The sequence below is a fragment of the Heterodontus francisci genome, chromosome 10 (genome assembly GCF_036365525.1).
Source record: "Heterodontus francisci isolate sHetFra1 chromosome 10, sHetFra1.hap1, whole genome shotgun sequence".
NCBI lineage: Eukaryota > Metazoa > Chordata > Chondrichthyes > Heterodontiformes > Heterodontidae > Heterodontus > Heterodontus francisci.
Window position 1 is genome coordinate 15,746,422 of NC_090380.1, and position 15,000 is coordinate 15,761,421.

General features: G+C 48.5%; 1 protein-coding gene across 2 annotated transcripts in view; it reads left to right on the top strand.

Annotated features, from left to right (window-relative positions):
• The window catches only part of LOC137374307 (cilia- and flagella-associated protein 44), a 283,090-nt gene that overhangs the window by 27,995 nt on the left and 240,095 nt on the right, over nucleotides 1-15,000 (top strand). For both annotated transcript variants that reach the window (XM_068040145.1, XM_068040146.1), the window contains exon 5: nucleotides 9,427-9,529. In XM_068040145.1, the coding sequence (XP_067896246.1) occupies nucleotides 9,427-9,529 (103 nt within the window). The remainder of the gene's footprint in view (nucleotides 1-9,426; nucleotides 9,530-15,000) is intronic.

A 15,000-nucleotide genomic window follows, 5' to 3' on the forward strand; every position in this document is an offset into this window, starting at 1 on the left:
ATCATTCCAAGCAGAAGGGCCACCCGCGCATCAACACGAGCAGAATTTCTCACCCACAGCTGTTACAAAAATTTCTAAATTCACTTGTAACAGCCCTTCAAAACACTCCCACAGGGGATGCTGAGACCAAGTGGGCCCACATCAGAGACGCCATCTATGAGTCAGCTTTGACCACCTACGGCAAAAGTGCGAAGAGAAATGCAGACTGGTTTCAATCTCATAATGAAGAGCTGGAACCTGTCATAGCCGCTAAGCGCATTGCACTTTTGAACTACAAGAAAGCCCCCAGCGATTTAACATCCGCAGCACTTAAAGCAGCCAGAAGTACTGCACAAAGAACAGCTAGGCGTTGCGCAAACGACTACTGGCAACACCTATGCAGCCATATTCAGCTGGCCTCAGACACCGGAAACATCAGAGGAATGTATGATGGCATGAAGAGAGCTCTTGGGCCAACCATCAAGAAGATCACCCCCCTCAAATCTAAATCGGGGGACATAATCACTGACCAACGCAAACAGATGGACCGCTGGGTTGAGCACTACCTAGAACTGTACTCCAGGGAGAATGCTGTCACTGAGACTGCCCTCAATGCAGCCCAGCCTCTACCAGTCATGGATGAGCTGGACATACAGCCAACCAAATCGGAACTCAGTGATGCCATTGATTCCCTAGCCAGCGGAAAAGCCCCTGGGAAGGACAGCATTACCCCTGAAATAATCAAGAGTGCCAAGCCTGCTATACTCTCAGCACTACATGAACTGCTATGCCTGTGCTGGGACGAGGGAGCAGTACCCCAGGACATGCGCGATGCCAACATCATCACCCTCTATAAAAACAAAGGTGACCGCGGTGACTGCAACAACTACCGTGGAATCTCCCTGCTCAGCATAGTGGGGAAAGTCTTTGCTCGAGTCGCTCTGAACAGGCTTCAGAAGCTGGCCGAGCGCGTCTACCCTGAGGCACAGTGTGGCTTTCGTGCAGAGAGATCGACTATTGACATGCTGTTCTCCCTTCGTCAGATACAGGAGAAATGCCGTGAACAACAGATGCCCCTCTACATTGCTTTCATTGATCTCACCAAAGCCTTTGACCTCGTCAGCAGACGTGGTCTCTTCAGACTACTAGAAAAGATCGGATGTCCACCAAAGCTACTAAGTATCATCACCTCATTCCATGACAATATGAAAGGCACAATTCAACATGGTGGCTCCTCATCAGAGCCCTTTCCTATCCTGAGTGGTGTGAAACAGGGCTGTGTTCTCGCACCCACACTTTTTGGGATTTTCTTCTCCCTGCTGCTTTCACATGCGTTCAAATCCTCTGAAGAAGGAATTTTCCTCCACACAAGATCAGGGGGCAGGTTGTTCAACCTTGCCCGTCTAAGAGCGAAGTCCAAAGTACGGAAAGTCCTCATCAGAGAACTCCTCTTTGCTGACGATGCTGCTTTAACATCTCACACTGAAGAATGCCTGCAGAGTCTCATCGACAGGTTTGCGTCTGCCTGCAATGAATTTGGCCTAACCATCAGCCTCAAGAAAACGAACATCATGGGGCAGGATGTCAGAAATGCTCCATCCATCAATATTGGCGACCACGCTCTGGAAGTGGTTCAAGAGTTCACCTACCTAGGCTCAACTATCACCAGTAACCTGTCTCTAGATGCAGAAATCAACAAGCGCATGGGTAAGGCTTCCACTGCTATGTTCAGACTGGCCAAGAGAGTGTGGGAAAATGGCGCACTGACACGGAACACAAAAGTCCGAGTGTATCAGGCCTGTGTCCTCAGTACCTTGCTCTACGGCAGCGAGGCCTGGACAACGTATGCCAGCCAAGAGCGACGTCTCAATTCATTCCATCTTCGCTGCCTTCGGAGAATACTTGGCATCAGGTGGCAGGACTATATCTCCAACACAGAAGTCCTTGAAGCGGCCAACATCCCCAGCTTATACACACTACTGAGTCAGCGGCGCTTGAGATGGCTTGGCCATGTGAGCCGCATGGAAGATGGCAGGATCCCCAAAGACACATTGTACAGCGAGCTCGCCACTGGTATCAGACCCACCGGCCGTCCATGTCTCCGTTATAAAGACGTCTGCAAACGCGACATGAAATCGTGTGACATTGATCACAAGTCGTGGGAGTCAGTTGCCAGCATTCGCCAGAGCTGGCGGGCAGCCATAAAGACAGGGCTAAATTGTGGCGAGTCGAAGAGACTTAGTAGTTGGCAGGAAAAAAGACAGAGGCGCAAGGGGAGAGCCAACTGTGCAACAGCCCCAACAAACAAATTTCTCTGCAGCACCTGTGGAAGAGCCTGTCACTCCAGAATTGGCCTTTATAGCCACTCCAGGCGCTGCTTCACAAACCACTGACCACCTCCAGGCGCGTATCCATTGTCTCTCGAGATAAGGAGGCCCAAAAGAAAAAAGAAGAAAGAGGTGTTGCCAGTAGTCGTTTGCGCAACGCCTAGCTGTTCTTTGTGCAGTACTTCTGGCTGCTTTAAGTGCTGCGGATGTTAAATCGCTGGGGGCTTTCTTGTAGTTCAACAGTGCAATGCGCTTAGCGGCTATGACAGGTTCCAGCTCTTCATTATGAGATTGAAACCAGTCTGCATTTCTCTTCGCACTTTTGCCGTAGGTGGTCAAAGCTGACTCATAGATGGCGTCTCTGATGTGGGCCCACTTGGTCTCAGCATCCCCTGTGGGAGTGTTTTGAAGGGCTGTTACAAGTGAATTTAGAAATTTTTGTAACAGCTGTGGGTGAGAAATTCTGCTCGTGTTGATGCGCGGGTGGCCCTTCTGCTTGGAATGATGCAACTTCTTTGGTCTGAGTCTAACCTTGCTGCACACCAGGGAGTGGTCGGTGTCGCAGTCCGCACTGTGGAAGCTGCGTGTGATTTGAACACTGTTTAAGGCGGCTCGCCTTGTGACAATGAGGTCTAGCTGGTGCCAACGACGTGATCTTGGGTGCCTCCATGAAACCTGGTGACAGGGTTTAGTGTGAAAGAACGAGTTGGTGATGCAGAGGTTATGATAGGTACACAACTCAAGCAGTCTCTGCCCGTTCTCATTCATCCTTCCAACGCCATAGCGCCCAAGGCAGGAGGGCCATGAGTCATGGTCGGCCCCAACCCTGGCATTAAAGTCCCCCAGCAGGAATAGGTGTTCGGTGTTGGGGATGCTGCTAATGATGTTATGGAGTTGTTCATAGAACTGGTCTTTAGCTTCAGGTGGGGAGCAGAGTGTTGGAGCATAGATGCTGAGTAGGTGTACTGGACCAGAGGTGGTGAGCAGTCGGATGGACAGTATGCGTTCCGAGCCATTTGAGGGAGGCTCTATCATGCTGAGCAAGGAGTTTCTGATGGCGAAGCCCACTCCATGCTGTCTTGGTTCTTCAGGATCCCTGCCCTGCCAGAAGAAGGTGTAGTCTTGCTCTGCTAGAGAGCCACTCGCGGGGAGGCGAGTCTCCTGAAGTGCTGCAATGTCCACATTGAGTCTACTGAGCTCGTTGTTAATGATGGCGGTCTTCCGAGAATCGTTGATTTGTGTAAGGTCTTCCGACAGGCCAGGACACACAGTTCTGACGTTCCAGCTTGCAAAGCGAAGGGCTGGTATCACAACAGTGACTGCACTTCATAGGTAGTTCTTCGTTGTGAAGCACTTTGGGACATTCTCAGGATGTGAAAGGAGCTATATAAAGTCAAGTTTGTTTTTTCTTAGGTTGACTACACAATGGCAGATAAATAGCAAATGTATCTGAATTATGTATCTATCTATATATTGTATTCTTTTCCTTTTTTCTTTTGGGCCTCCTTATCTCGAGAGATAATGGATAAGCGCCTGGAGGTAGTCAGTGGTTTGTGAAGCAGCGCCTGGAGTGGCTATAAAGGCCAATTTTAGAGTGACAGGCTCTTCCACAGGTGCTGCAGAGAAATTTGTTTGTCGGGGCTGTTGCATAGTTGGCTCTCCCCTTGCGCCTCTGTCTTTTTTGCTGCCAACTACTAAGTCTCTTCGACTCGCCACATTTTAGCCCCGTCTTTATGGCTGCCCGCCAGCTCTGGCGAACGCTGGCAACTGACTCCCACGACTTGTGATCAATGTCACAGGATTTCATGTCGCGTTTGCAGACGTCTTTATAGCGGAGACATGGACGGCCGGTGGGTCTGATACCAGTGGCGAGCTCGCTGTACAATGTGTCTTTGGGAATCCTGCCATCTTCCATGCGGCTCACATGGCCAAGCCATGTCAAGCGCCGCTGACTCAGTAGTGTGTACACGCTGGGGATGTTGGCCGCCTCGAGGACTTCTGTGTTGGAGATACGGTCCTGCCACCTGATGCCAAGTATTCTCCGGAGGCAGCGAAGATGGAATGAATTGAGACGTCGCTCTTGGCTGACATACGTTGTCCAGGCCTCGCTGCCATAGAGCAAGATACTGAGGACACAGGCCTGATACACTCGGACTTTTGTGTTCCGTGTCAGTGCGTCATTTTCCCACACTCTCTTGGCCAGTCTGGACATAGCAGTGGAAGCCTTTCCCATGCGCTTGTTGATTTCTGCATCCAGAGACAGGTTACTGGTGATAGTTGAGCCAAGGTAGGTGAACTTTTGAACCACTTCCAGAGCGTGGTCGCCAATATTGATGGATGGAGCATTTCTGACGTCCTGCCCCATGATGTTTGTTTTCTTGAGGCTGATGGTTAGGCCAAATTCATTGCAGGCAGCCGCAAACCTGTCGATGAGATTGTATATACTATGAATATGAGAACTGAATGGCAGTCAACATAAAAGGGAACCCAGAAATCTTCCAGCACTTCGGTGCCGCAGCTATGGAGCTCCAAGGCGAGAACCTGGTCGGGGGGTAGGCGGGGGGGGGGAGGAATAAAAGTTTCAGGCGGGAGGGGTGGAGAAGGTGGGGAAAACATTTTTTATTGGCTGTGGGGATGATAGGAAGGGGTTGAAGGGCAAAGAGTGCAAAGTTTGGGGTTTAAAGGTCGGGACTGTCGAATTGCTTCTCGGGGGGTGGAGCGGGGGGGAGAGAGGGATATAAATTTATTGTGTGATCGTGGTGGGTGGGTGGAAGTAGCGCTTTTATGTTAAATGTAATGTTTTTGTTGAAAGTTCAAGTGCTGGTCCCTTTAAAAATTGAAATCTCTGCTAAGGGCTTAAAGCCCTTTAAAAATGGCGCCGTCGCCTGCATGGTGGCACCGGACACCGTTGCCAGGAATGTGGCAACTGCTCCACGCCCTCTATTTAAATCAGCCCCCACGCATAATATCGCCGGGGCTGTGGGGCGGCCCTTCCATATTGGAAGGCCACCGAGTTTAAAGCACGCCGCCGTGGAACGCGATGCGCAAATAAAATCCAGCCCAGTAAGTGGATAGTAAGAGGTGGAGTGGGGCCTATTAGGGAATAAGAGGGTAATATATACTTGGAGTACTTTGTATCAGTGTTAATGGAAATAGAATCTGACAAAATATCAGCAAAAGCAGAGAGAGTAGAGGCGATGAATAGGGTAAAAATTGAGAGAGGGGAGATACTCAAAAGGCTGGCTACGCTTTGAGTAGGTAAATCCTCTGGTCCGGTGGCTTGCATCCCAGGTTGCTAAAGGAAGTGTGGATGGAAATAGCGGAAGTGCTTGCCGTAAACTTCCAATCTTCCCTAGATACGGAGGAGGTGTCAGAGGATTAGAGAGTGGCAAATGTGACACTCTTATTCGAGAAAGGGTGTAAGGACAGTCCTAGCAAATACAAGCCAGTTAAACATCAGTGGTGGGTAAGGTGTTAGAGACAATAATCAGGCAAAAAATCAACAGACACTTGGAGAGGTTTGAATTTATTAAGAATAGCCAGCATGGATTTGTAAAAGGCAGATCATGCCTGACTAATCTAATTATCTTGATGAAGTAGCAGAGAAGTTTGATGAAGGGAATGCAGTGGATGTTGTTTATATGGATTTTAAGAATGCATTTGATAAGGTACCACATAAAAGGCTGCTTAACAAAATTGAGGCTCATGGAATAGGAGGATCCAGTGTCCATTTGAATAAAAAATGGGCTTAAGGACAGAAAACAGTAAGTTGTCGTGAATAGTTGTTTTTCAGACTGGAGGATGGTAGACAGTGGTGTTCCCCAAGGGTCAGTCCTGGGACCACTGCCTATTTTGCTATATTTAACTGACTTGGATCTTGGAATACAGCGTACAATCTCAATATTTGCCGATGACACTTGAAGATGCGGCAAACAGTGAGGATGATATGAACTGCTTGCAACAGGACATAGATAGGCGAGCAGAATGGGCAGACAGGTGGCAGATGAAATTTAATGCTGACAAGTGTGAGGTGGTGCATTTTGGCAGAAGGAATAGGGAGAGGCAATACAGACTTCAATGGCACAGTTCTAAAGAGTGTGCAGGTAACTAGGGAAAGGGTTGGCCCGCTCAAGGACAGAGAAGGGAATCTATGTGTGGAGCCAGAGGAAATGGGCGAGGTACTAAATGAGTACTTTGCATCAGTAGTCACCAAAGAGAAGGACTTGGTGGATGATGAGCCTAGGGAAGGGAGTGTAGATAGTCTCAGTTATCTCATTATCAAAAGGAGGAGGTGTTGGGTGTCTTGCAAAGCATTAGGGTAGATATGTCCCCAGGGCCTGATGGGATCTACCCCAGAATACTGAAGGAGGCAAGGGAAGAAATTGCTGGGGCCTTGACAGAAATCTTTGCATCCTCATTGGCTACAGGTGAGGTCCCAGAGGACTGGAGAATAGCCAATGTTGTTCCTTTGTTTAAGAAGGGTAGCAAGGATAATCCAGGAAATTATAGGCTGGTGAGCCTTACGTCAGTGGTAGGGAAATTATTAGAGAGGATTCTTCGGGACAGGATTTACTCCCGTTTGGAAACAAACGAACTTATTAGCGAGAGGCAGCATGGTTTTGTGAAGGGGAGGTCGTGACTCACTAATTTGATTGAGTTTTTTGAGGAAGTGACAAAGATGATTGATGAAGGAAGGGCAGTGGATGTTATCTGTATGGACTTCAGTAAAGCCTTTGACAGGGTCCCTCATGGCAGACTGGTACAAAAGGTGAAGTCATACGGGATCAGAGGTGAGCTGGCAAGATGGATACAGAATTGGCTCAGTCATAGAAGACAGAGGGTAGCAGTGGAAGGGTGCTTTTCTGAATGGAGAGATGTGACTAGTGGTGTTCCGCAGGGATCAGTGCTGGGACCTTTGCTGTTTGTAGTATATATAAATGATTTGGAGGAAAATGTAGCTGGTCTGATTAGTAAGTTTGCGGATGACACAAAGGTTGGTGGAGTTGCGGACAGTGATGAGGATTGTCAGAGGATACAGCAGGATATAGATCGGTTGGAGACTTGGGCGGAGAAACGGCAGATGGAGTTTAATCCGGACAAATGTGAGGTAATGCATTTTGGAAGGTCTAATGCAGGTGGGAAGTATGCAGTAAATGGCAGAACCCTTAGGAGTATTGACAGGCAGAGAGATCTGGGCGTCCACAGGTCACTGAAAGTGGCAACGCAGGTGGATAAGGTAGTCAAGAAGGCATACGGCATACTTGCCTTCATCGGTCGGGGCATAGAGTATAAAAATTGGCAAGTCATGCTGCAGCTGTACAGAACTTTAGTTAGGCCACACTTAGAATATTGCGTGCAATTCTGGTCGCCACACGACCAGAAGGACGTGGAGGCTTTGGAGAGGGTACAGAAGAGGTTTACCAGGTGTTGCCTGGTCTGGAGGGCATTAGCTATGAGGAGAGGTTGGATAAACTCAGATTGTTTTCACTGGAATGACGGAGGTGGAGGGGCAACATGATAGAGGGTTACAAAGTTATGAGCGGCATGGACAGAGTGGATAGTCAGAAGCTTTTTACCAGGGTGGAAGAATCAGTTACTCGGGGACATAGGTTTAAGGTGAGAGGGGCAAAGTTTAGAGGGAATGTTCAAAGCAAGTTCTTTATACAGAGGGTGGTGAGTGCCTGGAACTTGCTGCCGGGGGAGGTGGTGGAAGCAGGTACAATAGCGACGTTTAAGAGGCATCTTGACAAATACATGAATAGGATGGGAATAGAGGGATACGGTCCCCGGAAGTGCAGAAGGTTTTAGTTTAGACAGGCATCAAGATTGGCGCAGGCTTGGAGGGCCGAATGGCCTGTTCCTGTACTGTACTGTTCTTTGTTCTTTGTAAACAGAGGGACTTGGGGGTGCTCTTTGAAGGTGGCAGGACATATTGAGAGAGTGGTTAGTAAAGCATATGGGATCTTGGGCTTCATAAATAAAGGTATTGAGTACAAAAGCAGGGAAGTTTGCTGAACCTTTATAAAGCTCTAGTTAGGCCCTAACTGGAGTATTGCGTCAAGTTCTGGCCACCATACTTCAGGAAGGATGTGAGGGTCCTTGAGAGGGTGAAGAGAAGATTTGCCAGAATGGTTACAGGGATGGAGGATCTTTGTTGGAAGGTTAGGTTGGAAAAGCTGGTTTGTTCTCCTTAGAGCAAAGGAGATTGAGGGGAGATTTAATAGAAGTATACAAGGTTATGACAGGCTTAGATCAGTTAGCCGAGGAAAAACTGTTCCCATTAATTAATGGTACAAGGACTAGGGGACACAGATTGAAGATTTTGGACAAGAGTTGCACGGGGAATATGAGGAAGAACTTTTTTACGAAGCGGGTGGTAATGACCTGAAACTTGCTGCCCACAACGGTCTGGTGATGGTGAAACAATTGGAAAAGCTTAGCAGGCAGTTAAGATATAAAGCCAGCATAATTGAATTATAACCCTCAGAAGTCATGCTGGGAGTTTACAGTGCATTGGTGAGCTGGCACTTTGATTTCAGGGAACTACATGACCAAAAACACACAGAGAAAAGCATGAAAACTAATCCTAGTGTAAAGGATATGAGGAAGGATACGAGAAACTCATGTTCTAGTCGAGAGAGATGGTGGTTATGGCGGGACCTCACTGGGGCATATTACATATTAATCTGCATAAACTCAGTATTATTTGAGTGAGCCCAGAGAGGAGAGATTTAAATAGTGGAGAATGAGCTTAAACAAGTATCAGGAAGAACTTTACTTAAAGAGGTATAAGCCTTTAGAATTGTCTGCAAGGAAGGGTTATTAGAGGCAAACGCACTAGGTTGTTTAAAATATAATTGGATGATAAAATGGGTGAGGAATGAGCTTTGATGGTCTGAACAACTTTTTGTCATGTTCTACATTCTCTATACAGCTTGAAGAGACTTGTACTTGCATTGTCCTCTCTGAGTACAAGTCTCTTGCTTGCTGTGCTACAAGGCAACAGAAAGGAAATCTAAAAAAACACTCAATGCAAAAGCAAGAATTCTTGGCACTGGGCAGGTACTTTTATTCCCTCAGTTTATGAAGTTAATTTCTGTTTTACTGTTCACCTCTGTAGGTTCATCCAAGCGGAAACTATTTTGCTGTAGGTGAAAAGGGTGTCAAACCCCCCATTATTATCTATGAATATCCTTCCCTGAAACCATACAGAATCCTGCGAGGTGAGTGTAATCTTGTGATGCCAATTCTGGTCTTTTGCTCATCGCTGATTTTTATTGCTTTACCATTGGTGGCCATGCCTTCAGCTGCCAAGTCTATAAGCTCTGGAAATCCTTGGCTAATCCTTTCCAACTCTCTCCCTCTCTCTCCTCCTTTAAGTTGCTCCCCTCCTGTGAAGTGCCTTAGGACATTTTACTTTGTTAAAGGCTCTATATAAACACAAGTTGTTGTTCTTGGTGGAAGCACTAGTGATTGGGGGAGGGAAAAGGAAGGGAGCTTCTGAGGTTCACATTTTTCCTGCAACTATAATTGTAGCCATAGTTCACTGTGCTGCCCCACCACTCGCCGTGCTGCCCCACCACTCGCCGTGCTGCCCCACCACTCGCCGTGCTGCCCCACCACTCGCCGTGCTGCCCCACCACTCGCCGTGCTGCCCCACCACTCGCCGTGCTGCCCCACCACTCGCCGTGCTGCCCCACCACTCGCCGTGCTGCCCTATCGCCATAGCTCACCATGCTATCCACCACAATACCCCAGAAGAGGAATGAGGAAAAGAGAACCTGAAGTGCAGAGACCGAAAGAGAAACAAAAGTTAGTGAGAGAGAGGCAGCAGAAAAGAGAGACAAACAAAAGAGAAGGCAGAGAAAGAGCAACACGAAGGCAACAGTAACAGGTGAGAGAATGCATATATTCTTTGACTTGTGTGTGACGCCACAGGATATTGTTTAATATACCTGAAGTACTTGAGATCTTGACCCATTCAATGATAATACATCGTCCTCCACAGGATGGCGCTGCTACCTCTAAACACTTTGTGACAAGAAATCCTGTTATTCTTACTTGCTCCAGAGGTAACAGATTGGACATACACCGATACAGGATTAACCTGCTCAAATGTTCCCCTTACTCTCTCTTGTGTTGCCAGAGATGTGGGGTGTGACCTGCTGGAACATTAATCTGCTATTATAGTCTGAATCAATATAATACAACAATAACTTGTTCTTCGAGCATATTTAATGTAGTAAAATGCCCCAAGGTGCTTCACAGAGGACTAATCAGAGAGAAATCGGCACCAAGTTAAAGCAGGAAATATTAGGAAGAGTTCTTGGTCAAAGAGGTGGGTTATTAAAGTGGATCTTGGAGAGGTTTAGGGAGGCTTTTCCAAAATGAAGGGCCTGGGTGGTTTAAAAGCATGGCTGCCAGTGATGGGACGTAGGGACAGTGCACAAAGAAGTCAGAGTAGAAGAAAAGTAGATTTTGTGGAGTGGTGTAGGCCTGGAAGAGGGTTAAGAGATAGGGAGGGTAGAGACCATGGAGGGATTTAAACATGAGCATCTTAAATTGAAGGCTTTGTGGTCTGAGAGCCAATGTATGTCAGTGAGCACAGAGGCTTGTCAGGACCAGCAGAAGCTTGCCTGACTTCTTGCGTGGGAATGCAGGCACTGCTGCAAGAAACCTGATGAGTCCCCGGATGCTACTGAGGGACTATCCTGATACTCCAACATCTCTTGATTTTGTTTTCTTCTTGATGAAACACAGCTAGATCCCACTGAGAGGGAGGAAAGTGGGCAAGGCCATTCAACCTTTGCGTTGCCCATCACATCCTCACCCAGGCTGTCATTCGTTCACCAGTTCCAAGAAAACCACCCAGGGTGGAGGAAAGAGATAATCCAAGATAGTTGTTGCTGGGTGGTGCACAGAGCAGAAGGATGCTGGTGGAATCTGCCAGTGGGAGATATCAGTTCTGGCTGCAGAGTCTGCAGACTCAGGATTCAAGGCCCTGCTCTAAAAAGGATGCTTGATGCGCATCATATATGGGAGGTACTGAGGACCATTCTGCAGGGCTGAAGCATATGGCAGGAGTCATGATGGAGTCAAATGCCATTCTGAGTACCAACATCTGAGATGATTTCAATGTGTTGCAGCACTACCTGGAGTGATTGACAGTGCCAGGAACATCTTATGCAGTGGCCTCCATATTCCAGCTGCCTTGAATGTGGAGGGATTGACCATAGGCCTTTTATCTTTCGGGTATCATGTGGAGAGCTGCTTTTGAGCTTAGTTTCTAGGGATTTTTTTTATTTATTTATTCATTCATGGGATGTGGGCGTTCACTGGCCAGGCCAGCATTTATTGCCCATCCCTAATTGCCCTTGAGAAGGTGGTGGTGAGCAGCCTTCTTGAACCGCTGCGGTCCATCTGGGGTAGGTATACCCACAGTGCTGTTAGGAAGGGAGTTCCAGGATTTTGACCCAGCGACAGTGAAGGAACGGCGATATAGTTCCAAGTCAGGATGGTGTGTGACTTGGAGGGGAACTTGCAGGTGGTGGTGTTCCTATGTGTTTGCTGCCCTTGTCCTTCTAGTTGGTAGAGGTCGCGGATTTGGAAGGTGTTGTCTAAGGAGCCTTGGTGCATTGCTGCAGTGCATCTTGTAGATGGTACACACTGCTGCCACTGTGCGTCGGTGGTGGAGGGAGTAAATGTTTGTAGATGGGGTGCCAATTAACTGGGCTGCTTTGTCCTGGATGGTGTCGAGCTTCTTGAGTGTTGTTGGAGCTGCACCCATCTAGGCAAGTGGTGAGTATTCCATCACACTCCTGACTTGTGCCTTGTAGATGGTGGACAGGCTTTGGGGAGTCAGGAGGTGAGTTACTCGCCGCAGAATTCCTAGCCTCTGACCTGCTCTTGTAGCCACGGTATTTATACAGCTACTCCAGTTCAGTTTCTGGTCAATGGTAGCCCCTAGGATGTTGACAGTGGGGGATTCAGCAATGGTAATGTCATTGAATGTCAAGGGGAGAGGGTTAGATTCTCTCTTGTTGGAGATGGTCATTGCCTGGCACTTGTGTGGCACGAATGTTACTTGCCACTTATCAGCCCAAGCCTGGATACTGTCCAGGTCTTGCTGCATTTCTACACGGACTGCTTCAGTATCTGAGGAGTCACAAATGGTGCTGAACATTGTGCAATCATCAGCGAACATCCCCACTTCTGACCTTATGATTGAAGGAAGGTCATTGATGAAGCAGCTGAAGATGGTTGGGCTGAGGACACTACCCTGAGGAACTCCTGCAGTGATGTCCTGGAGCTCAGATGATTGACCTCCAACAACCACAACCATTTTCCTTTGCGCTAGGTATGACTCCAGCCAACGGAGGGTTTTCCCCCTGATTCCCATTGACCTCAGTTTTGCTAGGGCTCCTTGATGCCATACTTGGTCAAATGCTGCCTTGATGTCAAGGGCAGTCACTCTCACCTCACCTCTTGAGTTCGGCTCTTTTGTCCATGTTTGAACCAAGGCTGTAATGAGGTCAGGAGCTGAGTGGCCCTGGCGGAATCCAAACTGAGCATCACTGAGCAGGTTATTGCTAAGCAAGTGCCGCTTGATGGCACTGTTGATGACACCTTCCATCACTTTACTGATGATTGAGAGTAGGCTGATGGGGCGGTAATTGGCCGGGTTGGACTTGTCCTGCTTTTTGAGTACAGGACAAACCTGGGCATTTTTCCACATTGCAGGGTAGATGCCAGTGTATAGCTGTATTGGAACAGCTTGGCTAGGGGCGCGGTAAGTTCTGGAGCACAGGTCTTCAGTACTATTGCCGGAATATTGTCAGGGCTTTTGCAGTATCCGGTGCCTTCAGTCGTTTCTTGATATCACGCGGAGTGAATCGAATTGGCTGAAGTCTGACATCTGTGATGCTGGGGACTTCAGGAGGAGGCCGAGATGGATCATCAACTCGGCACTTCTGGCTGAAGATTGTTGCAAATGCTTCAGCCTTATCTTTTGCACTATTGTGCTGGGCTCCCCCATCTTTGAGGGTGGGGATATTTGTGGAGCCACCACCTCCAGTTAGTTGTTTAATTGTCCACCACCATTCACGGCTGGATGTGACAGGACTGCAGAGCTTAGATCTGATCCGTTGGTTATGGGATCGCCTAGCTCTGTCTATCGCATGCTGCTTACGCAGTTTGGCATTTTTTTTTTAGAGATACAGCACTGAAAAAAGCCCTTCGGCCCACCAAATCTGTGCCGACTTAAAACCACCCATTTATACTAATCCTACACTATTTCCATATTCCTACCACATCCCCACCTGTCCCTATATTTCCCTACCACCTACCTATACTAGGGGCAATTTATATTGGCCAATTTACCTATCAACCTGCAAGTCTTTGGCATGTGGGAGGAAACCGGAGCACCCAGAGGAAACCCACGCAGACACAGGGAGAACTTGCAAACTCCACACAGGCAGTATCCAGAATTGAACCCGGGTCGCTGGAGCTGTGAGGCTGCGGTGCTAACCACTGCGCCACTGTGCCGGGTTGTCCCTGTAGTCCTGGGTTGCAGCTTCTCCAGGTTGACACCTCATTTTGAGGTATGCCTGATGCTGCTCCTGGCATGCCCTCCTGCACTCTTCATTGAACCAGCTCTGGTCTCCTGGCTTGATGGTAATGGTAGAGTGGGCGATATGTCGGCCCATGAGGTTACAGATTGTGGTTGAGTGCAACTCTGCTGCTGCTGATGGCCCACAGCGCCTCATGGATGCCCAGTTTTGCATTGCTAGATCTGTTCGAAATCTATTCCATTTCGCACGGTGATAGTGCCACACAACACGACGGACGGTATCCTCAGTGTGAAGGCGGGACTTCGTCTCCACAAGGACTGTGCGGTGGTCACACCTACCAATACTGTCATGGACAGAAGCATCTGCGGCAGGCAGATTGGTGAGGACAAGGTCAAGTATGTTTTTCCCTCGTGTTGGTTCCCCCACCACCTGCCGCAGACCCAGTCTAGCAGCTATGTCCTTTAGGACCCGGCCAGCTCGGTCAGTAGTGGTGCTACCGAGCCACTCTTGATGATGGACATTGAAGTCCCCCACCCAGACTACATTTTGTGCCCTTGCCACCCTCAGTGCTTCCTCCAAGTGGTGTTCAACATGGAGGAGTACTGAGTCATCAGCTGAGGGAGGGCAGTGGGTGGTAATCAGTAGGAGGTTACCTTGCCCATGTTTGACCTGATGCCATGAGACTTCATGGGGTCCGGAGTCGATGTTGAGGACTCCCAGGGCAACTCCCTCCCTACTGTATACTACTGTGCCACCACCTCTGGTGGGTCTGTCCTGCCGGTGGGGACAGGACATACCCAGGGATGGTGTTGGCAGTGTCTGTAAGGTATGATTCCGTGAGTATGACTATGTCAGGCTGTTGCTTGACTAGTCTGTGGGACAGCATTCCCAAATTTGGCACAAGCCCCCAGATGTTAGTCAGGAGGACTTTGCAGGGTCGACAGGGCTGGGTTTCCGTTGTCGTTTCCGGTGCCTAGCTCAATGCTGGGTGGTCCGTCTGGTTTCCTTCCGTTTTATTGACTTCATAGCGGTTAGGTACAACTGAGTGGCTTGCTAGGCCATTTCAGAGGGCATGTAAGAGTTAACCACATTGCTGTGGGTCTGGAGTCACATGTAGGTCAGAC